This window comes from Lutzomyia longipalpis, chromosome 2, assembly GCF_024334085.1.
Source record: "Lutzomyia longipalpis isolate SR_M1_2022 chromosome 2, ASM2433408v1".
NCBI lineage: Eukaryota > Metazoa > Arthropoda > Insecta > Diptera > Psychodidae > Lutzomyia > Lutzomyia longipalpis.
In genome coordinates this window covers 26,235,331-26,243,460 of record NC_074708.1, presented here as the reverse complement: position 1 = coordinate 26,243,460, position 8,130 = coordinate 26,235,331, and the positions used below count along the sequence as shown (strand labels likewise).

General features: G+C 35.5%; 1 protein-coding gene across 1 annotated transcript; it reads right to left on the bottom strand.

Moving 5' to 3' along the window:
* Nucleotides 1–264: 264 nt before the first annotated feature.
* On the bottom strand, nucleotides 265–3,911 carry LOC129789813 (uncharacterized). The gene is made up of 8 exons (XM_055826852.1): nucleotides 3,728–3,911; nucleotides 3,118–3,236; nucleotides 2,898–3,053; nucleotides 2,462–2,835; nucleotides 1,543–1,767; nucleotides 1,116–1,445; nucleotides 921–1,050; nucleotides 265–856 (listed from the first exon to the last, which is right to left on the bottom strand). Exons 2-8 carry the CDS (start codon nucleotides 3,227–3,229, stop codon nucleotides 435–437), a joined length of 1,749 nt encoding a protein of 582 aa, XP_055682827.1. The 5' UTR covers nucleotides 3,230–3,236; nucleotides 3,728–3,911; the 3' UTR covers nucleotides 265–434.
* Nucleotides 3,912–8,130: the final 4,219 nt, after the last annotated feature.

The window sequence follows — 8,130 nt, the reverse complement described above, 5'->3', positions numbered from 1 at the left end:
TTGTACACGGGGGCAAGTGGCGTCAGCGGTGGGATCAAAATGGGGTTTCATAGGAAAAGTCAAAATTGGCGCAAGGAGATTTTCCTCACACAGCAGCGAGAATTCTTTTGCAGTGATGTGCGATTTTTCTGCTCAAAGCAACATTCATTTCGTGGCGGCGCATCAAAGCAATTGAGGCATGAATGCAATTTTGTATCATTATGCGAATGATGTGAATGCAGGAGAATATGTTGTGCGGAAGAGTTAAGCATAAAAACCAGCCTAGATCATCAAAATGAAAATTTTATTTGAAATAACATAAATTCGTAGTTACACTGAAAATCTTTGTGGAATCCTTTATTTATTCTAGAACGCAGAAACGCCTTGTTTAATGCCGCCATTTTGACGCTTTCTTGTCCGCCATTTTGACGCCATCTTTGTTACGCTTTAAAAGTTTATTCAATCTGCAACTCCAGAGCTAGACTCTTCATGGAATGAGAGGTTTCCTGGATGGGAATTTTGTACACATAGTGCTGGAGGAACTTGAGGAAGTTACAATGAAGCTTAGAATACTCAATATTGAGTGAGAAATGAATCTTCACGAATGTATCCAATGCTTCGTAGGCATTGTTCGATACACGCAGGAAAAGATCATCAATCTTCAGGTGAAAAGACGAAATTTTCTTCTTACTCATGCCCACTGCGTAAATCTGAACATTCCTTTCGAGAGCATTGAGCGACGTCTGGATTGTATCGATTGATGTGCCCGAACGGAAGAACATGATCAGACTCTCCAGGGTATTCTTCAGCGTCCCCTTATTGCCAGGCGGCAGGAACGATAGGATTTTCAGAATTGTCTGCACAGGAACAGCCCATTCTACAAAAAAATCAAATTTTTCATTAAAAGAAAATTAATTTTGCAAAGAAAATCCAATTCTTACCCAAGATAACATCATCCACATTCTTCTTCCTGGTATTCTTCATGTAGATGGAGTCAATTGACTCCTGCATGTGATTCCAGTATGGCAGGACGTTCCTCTCCCCGTAGGTGTACTCAAAATCAGAAATCAGCTAGAAGAAAATTAATTTTTAAATTCAAAACTCAACGGAAAAGTTGCTCCATCTTTTTTTTTTACCAATGATGGTACTAGCCGAAAGGCGTTGATATAGTCATCGACTATGGTATTTGAGTTGACAAGTCTGTGCTCACGGTTTGCTTTGAAGGCCTGGATAATCTGATCTTTGTCCTGAATTGTGGCATTCTTAATAAATTCAATATTCGCCAGGGCTGTCTCTTCGTCGATTTTTTGCTTTGAGGCGGCGCTTGCTGACATTTCAGCTTGTTGGGCTTCCCTTCGCTTCTTCGTCAGATACACACCGTTCCCCTGACGGCGGCATTTGCTCTGCAAGTAGTGAAGTTTATCCCCCAGAGCGCCTCTTGTGGTTGTTGGATCATAGAAGAAGTCCTAAATTTAATTAAAAATTCGATTTGACAGCAAATTTTTGACAGAACTTGAATTTTGACAGTTAAATTGACAGATGATCTGACAAAAACTTTCTTACGTAATTAACACCTGAAGATGTTTTGTACTTTGGCAGCAGTTGAACGCAGAGTTTGGCGTAAGCAATCTTGGTTTCCTTTCCGGAGTAGAATCCGAAATTTGCTGTAAGGTGCTGAGCAACAATCCTTATAAATTGCTTTCGGGATGCTTCACACAGCGTTCCATCTCTTTCGTACTCATGGAAAATATTCTGTCCACCGCTCTCGTATATATAATTTCGCAAGTCCTGTCAAATATTATTATTTTATTTATTTTCTTTTTATTAAAAACTTTTAAAAATTAATAAAAATATCTTATAATTATTTTAAAAAAAAATCTATTAATTGAAAACATTTTTTTATTTGAAAACAGTTTGTACAGAAAAGTCTTTTTGATCTCTGTATTGATCAGGAGCTTTAAGGATCATGATTTATTAGCTGAATCCCTGCAGGTATGACACGTTATATCCCGATGTTGGCCACATACAAATCTCTTGCAAACGCCACAGCTAACGGAAAATTTCTTTTGAGAAAACGGGCAGATTTTGCACCTCCCTTGCTTGCTCCTTGAAGACTTATTGGTTTCAACGTTAACAGATATTTCAGCTATAGCATCCTCAAGTTCATCATACTGTACTTCTTTATCCTATCCGAAAATCAAGAAAAGAATGAATAATAAATAAATAATAAAATAAATAATATAAAAGATTTAATTCATTAAAGAAACATTAATTACTTACCTTTTGACACCGGGGTGAATAAACACCCCGTTTTTACACAAATTTTATAAAGAAAAGTATTTTTGAAGCTTTCACAATAATAAAAGGAAATATAGCAAAACCGCGATTAAAAAGAAAATGAATTTCAATAGAATTTTTAACGTTTGACGGGGTGGTTTTACACCCGGTGTCTTAAAGAAATTGACTTCATTTGTTTACTTACATTTGCCGTCATCTTTTCCATGTTAAAGTTATTGGGATTGCGAATAGAGTCCCGATCTAGAGGTACTGGACGCTTCCTATTCTTCAACGGCATTGAGTCAAAATCAGAAGTTGAAGCAAAGTTTTGCATTGAACTCGAGTCAGGTTTCTCCGGTATGTTGTTCTCAATAAGGACAATCTCAGGCAGGACATCCTGCATTGGTTCCTGCTTCGGAACAACATCAATGTGTAAAACTTCCTGCATGGTTACTTCTTCATAGGCCAAACTGTCGGATTCAACGCTCTTAGGAGAGTTCTGATTGACGGATTGTAAAGAATTCCTCGAACGGTTTATGTTTGAACTGATGGATGTTGATGGACCAGCACGGGAGTCATCTTTTAGGAAAAATATCATTTCTTATAATCTGTTCAGATTAAGCTAGTTTCAGAAGAATTACCTTTCTTGTTCAGAGGATCTTCATCCTTGACGTAGAGAATAAAATCTGAGTTGTTGAGGAACTTCTTAACGTACTTCTCAAAGATCTTTTCCCGGAGGCGAGCATTTACTTGATTTGCAAAGTAAATGGGGTGAGTTATGTCGAAGGTTCTTTGAGCTAGTAAATGGATAAAGTATTAAGTTTAAAAATCTTTGAAATCTCCGTTAATGTTAAGCCTTACCGCTTTCAATAAAATCTTCGTACGATGGGAAGCCCTCGTTTGTAGATATGACGTCCGTTAGTTCAATTTGATCGCCATATTTCAAATTCACGAATATGTCGTTGTCCTCCATCTTGTTTCTAACCAATAAAATGATAACTATTCGGTTAAATTATCCCAAAATTGATTAACAGAATCAAATAAATGTTATTTTTTACTTTTCATTGAATTAAATCTAGTAAATCACTTAAAACTACAATTCTCAAGTAAAGATACATACTTTCCGGACAATGTATCACAAATTGAAGGTATCCGGAAAGGTTAATATTACTAGAATGCGAAGAAATTCATTGATTTAAGGACTTTTTCTAAAAAAAATCTTCTCATTTTTATATAATATTCTCTGAATTGACGGAAATTTTAGCATATTCCAATCATTTTCATCACTCTTTGATTAATTGAAAAGATCAAAACACTTCTCGGAAAACTTCAAAGCCTCCAAATGTTTGTTTTCCTTTGAAAAATCCTCCGGAATGACGCTAACAATTCACATATTTTCCTCGTTTTGTCTGTCTTATTTTCTTTTATTCAGCTTATTCTATATTTCCAACATAATTCCAAATGTCCTTACCTTCTTTTTCAGTCCTTTTGATTGTATTCCACGGATGTTTTTCACTTATTTTCTCACTTTTTTACAAAGAATAAAATCACCAAAGCACAAATGTCAAAAAACACCTTTGCCAATAAATGCTTGACATAGATGTTAAAGGTTCAACCACACGAGTCTATTTACTATGTTCCCTCTATGCTCGCTTATGCCAGAGAATGAGAGAGTGAGAGCGCGAGAGGTGCAAAAGAGTCGAAGTTCTGATTGCAATTAGTCCCCAAAAGACTCAAGAATATACCCTGATCAGACATTTTCCAAAAAAAAAATTTCTAATGTGAAAAAAACGAGTGGTATTAGATAACGTACAAAAATCCACGAACTAAATAAATTCGCTAAGTAATACCTGACTGTAAAATGAAATTCAATAGCGGAATGAGCTGAAAAGAGACAAAGGGAGAATTAATTGGGAGAAGCTCTTCGCTCTATGTTGAAAGTATATGTGCATGAAGTCCCTCACTTACGCTACTACTGCTTCTTCTATGTTAATGTTGTTTATGTTCGATGAAAGCGTGTGGTTGCGCAGTGAGCGAGAGGGGAAAACGTTTATTTTAAAACACGTTGAAGTGGATGATGATTCATTTTTATCAATGAATGATTTAAAAAATGATTTAAGTGTGTCAATTAATTAATTGTTTTTAATGGATAACTTATGGTCTCAACTTTATTTTCTAATATAGGATTTCAAACTAATAAATTGTAGAAGCTTTAATCGGGTTAATGATTTGTTTTCTTCAAATATTCCGTACTGGTTTACTAATTTGAATATTTTTTAGTTAACCCTTTCGCATCCACACGACACATTTGATCTTATCATATTGATGTTATAAATTTTATAGATGATTTCAGGGAATATCTCACTCAAAACGTTTTCATTGGTCTATTTTATGTCAATTTAAAGCATTTCCACCTTTTACAAATAATTAAATCCAATAAAATTAGAGAAAATAGAATGTTTCGAAAGGGTTAAAATGCTTCTTAATTATTGGGCCTTTTTCAGCGACCAAGAAACCCTTGAAATTCGCTTGAAATCTTGATATTTCAGTACAAAATTCAAAGATTTCAAGGGTTTCTTGGTCCCTGAATTAGGCCCATTGAATTGATTTTCTTTCTTTCGTAGAGGAGACCGGCTTAAAATATCGCACAATACCTTTAGGAAATGCTTAAAATAATCAAATTCTCCAACAGAAAAAAGTCTAAACATTTAGCTCACTTTCATATAGATTTTCCTATTCCGCTATATTTAATATGTAGGAAATTATGATAATTTTAGCTTCTCTTCAAGACTAGATTACTTTATTAGCTTTGGTAGAATTAACACATAAATGTTATTAATTTTATTAATTGATTTTTCATTAAGTCAAATTTCGCATCTTTTGAATTATTTGAAAAACTTGGCTGTGTGCAATGAAAGAAAAATTCGTTAATTGATTTTGAAGCTTTTGTGTGCATATAGAAAGTTTCTCCGCTTTCTATTAAATCGTGAAAAGCTTCCTCCTTTTTCACATCATCCGTGCGCTATTTGCTGATGCAGTCGACTCACTCATATGTGGGGCTGTATAACGGATATGAACGTGAACGTGGGCAGAGAAAAACGTCAAATTAAGCTCCTGTGCTTGCTGATGAAGTTGCCCAGAATATCCCTTCACTCTCTGTGTGTGAGCTTTATGGCTTATGGGGAGCTTCTAATACAGAAGTGGCCGCACCGTGTGCAGCCCCCGACGCTTTGAATGCATCAATCAACCCTCTACGGAGGCCTGACGTCACGGTGCTCACGTTCTGTTTACGTAAGCTAACATCTATCGATGCCAGAGAGAGCTGAGAAATTGATCGATTTCAGCACTTTTTCACCCCCTTAACCCAACCACCCATTTCCCTCCGTGGGGGGTGTACCCTCTCAGTTATTATATTGCATCAATTGAAAGCTAATATTATCTCATCTCTCTCGCTCCCTTTCACTGAAAATTCCTTCCGCTGCCTGCTGCTGTGTGCATGCAGTTCCACTTCCTGCCATTTTTCCTCCATATAGCATAAGAAACTACATAATAATACATAGCTACATATAAGAGGGAGGGTGTGGGAATTTATTGCATACGAATGCTAAACGTGACACCCGGGATTTGATATTGATTATTGGACAATAAATATTGGGAGTGAAATTTGATTTATTCATCTTCTTTTGCGCTTGTGAGGAATCCCAATTTGATACACTCCTCACTGGCTGCCAGTCTCGGGGGCTGACCAAAATATTTCACCGTGAAATATTGCGAGACATGTTTGAATCTCGAGTGACACCCCTTTTGGAATTTTAATGTGAAACTTTCCTTTTACACCAGTCACACACCCCCATCATGGGGTGCCAAATGTCACCCCCTCATGAATTAATTATAAACAAGTGGTTAATTTTTGGGGTCATTCCACGCACGCAAATTAATTTCGTATTTAAAAAAAACCCTCAAGGATTTAATTGAAAATCCTCTAGAAGCTTTTCTTCAGACTCTTCCTCCCTTTGATGGAGCTCACAAGATGGGGTGGGGCTGTGTGTGTCTGTAAAGTGCCATCTCATGCGAATAGGAGGAATCCACCAAACAGTGTGCCAGATGGATCCCCCAGAAGTGCTCAATCACTGCAAACGCACAAATCTCCGGCGATACTTCTTTTCACGCCATCAAGACCGATCGAAGGCAATCAATCTTGAGATTTTTGGAACGATACACGGCGACGAGGAAAACACCGCCTCCGCATACATAAAAAAATTTCACATTCACGTGAAAAGTGCCGCACGTGAGGCCGGATGCTGTGAAAATCGATCCGCATGCTTTTTTGCTCTTTTGAGCTCCACACTAAATAATCAAAACATCCCAATCTATCAGTGTATGTGTGGGGGGCAAATCAATGGGCCCACCTTGCTGGAATTTTTTTCATCTCAATTCATGGAGCTTTTTTTATTATTTCAAAGCACAATCCATGTCATGGCACATGTTACATGACGTTTCAGGGCGAGTATACTTTGTATAAAATGGAGCATAAAACGTTGGAAATTCTTGTTTTTTTCTGATATTTATGAAACATGTTTTGGGAAACCTGAAGAAGATTCAGATTATGTACGTACTTATATGTATATTCGAAAGCTCTTGGGTATGAAAAAGAGATTTCCGGGATTTTTTTGGGGTTTTTTTGGGGGTGAAGGATAATTTAATTTTAGGTTTTTTTTTTAAAAAAATTCTATCGCAGATTTATTGTATTTTAGAGAGAATATTGCTTTAGACGTGTCCTTAAACACTTTGTGACTTTTACAGTGATATTTTGCAATATTCATATAAATGGTTTTTAATTTCGTTTTCCACAGAATTTTAATTGAAAATCTGTTTTGAAAAATATCTTCGGCTGATAGTGTTGGTAGTAGTAAGAGTAAAACAATAAAAATTTTTCAGAGCTTTCAGCGTTTTGTATGCATTGCAAAAAAAGATCTCTTCATAATAAATTCTCATTTCCTATTTTTTTTCTCCTAGCCCTTACTCAAATTTTGCTTAAAGTTTAACTTAACACTTGGAGGATCGAGGTTTCTAAGCTCAAAAATTTAACATTCATTTTCTTTCAATTGAAAATATTTCTCTAAGTTTTCTTTTGACGATCTTGAAGTAATGAAACTCTCATATACACAGATGAAGAATTTATCACGAAATATTAAATAGATTTTAATTCTGTGGCGATTGAAAAAAGTCGAATTGGCCACTTTGGCCAGTAAAATCCTCCAAGGGTTAAAAATTGTCTAAAAATGTAAATTTATCTACCAAAATACTTGAAATCTTGTATATGAAATTATGAAATTCTTTCTTTAATTGAATTTCTTCGTATTCTGTGAAAGTAAAAGCTTTTTGAAAGTGGGTGCAATTCCTTAATTTAAGTATTGAAAGACAGATTTGGGAACTTATGAGTACCTGACTTGCCTGGCGATGACAAAAAATAAAGATAAACTAAATTTTCTTTTGAAATACTCAGCAAAATTTCTAATGAAACTTTTAATTCTTAATGAAATTTTCAAAATGAAAAGCACCAAATGATAAGTAAATAATTCATCTATTCAACTAAATAATTAATTCATCCAGAGAGGGCATTTTGGTGTAATGTATTGGCGAAAAATATCTTTTATGCTACATAAAGAATAACGACAAGAACATCATTGGGACGTTAAACGAGTAAAAAGAACACCTTTATACTCTTTAAAAAAAAATATTATAGTCCATTGAGGAACGTGGTGGTTCTAATTAGGAGATCCTCGTTAAATTGCAAAAAATTGCAATATAATTGTTAATGATCGCCCAACCATGCTCGTTGGCGCATTTTTCCTTGCGTCGTTCCATTTCTTT

Excerpts from the sequence above, each read along its gene's own strand:
- LOC129789813 (XM_055826852.1), bottom strand. The coding sequence starts at position 3,229 with ATGGAGGACAACGACATATTCGTGAATTTGAAATATGGCGATCAAATT. Across the intron at positions 1,768-2,461 it reads TGGAAAAGATGACGGCAAAT|GACTTGCGAAATTATATATA; the intron begins GTAAGTAAACAA and ends AATATTTGACAG. Across the intron at positions 1,051-1,115 it reads TTCGGCTAGTACCATCATTG|CTGATTTCTGATTTTGAGTA; the intron begins GTAAAAAAAAAA and ends ATTTTCTTCTAG.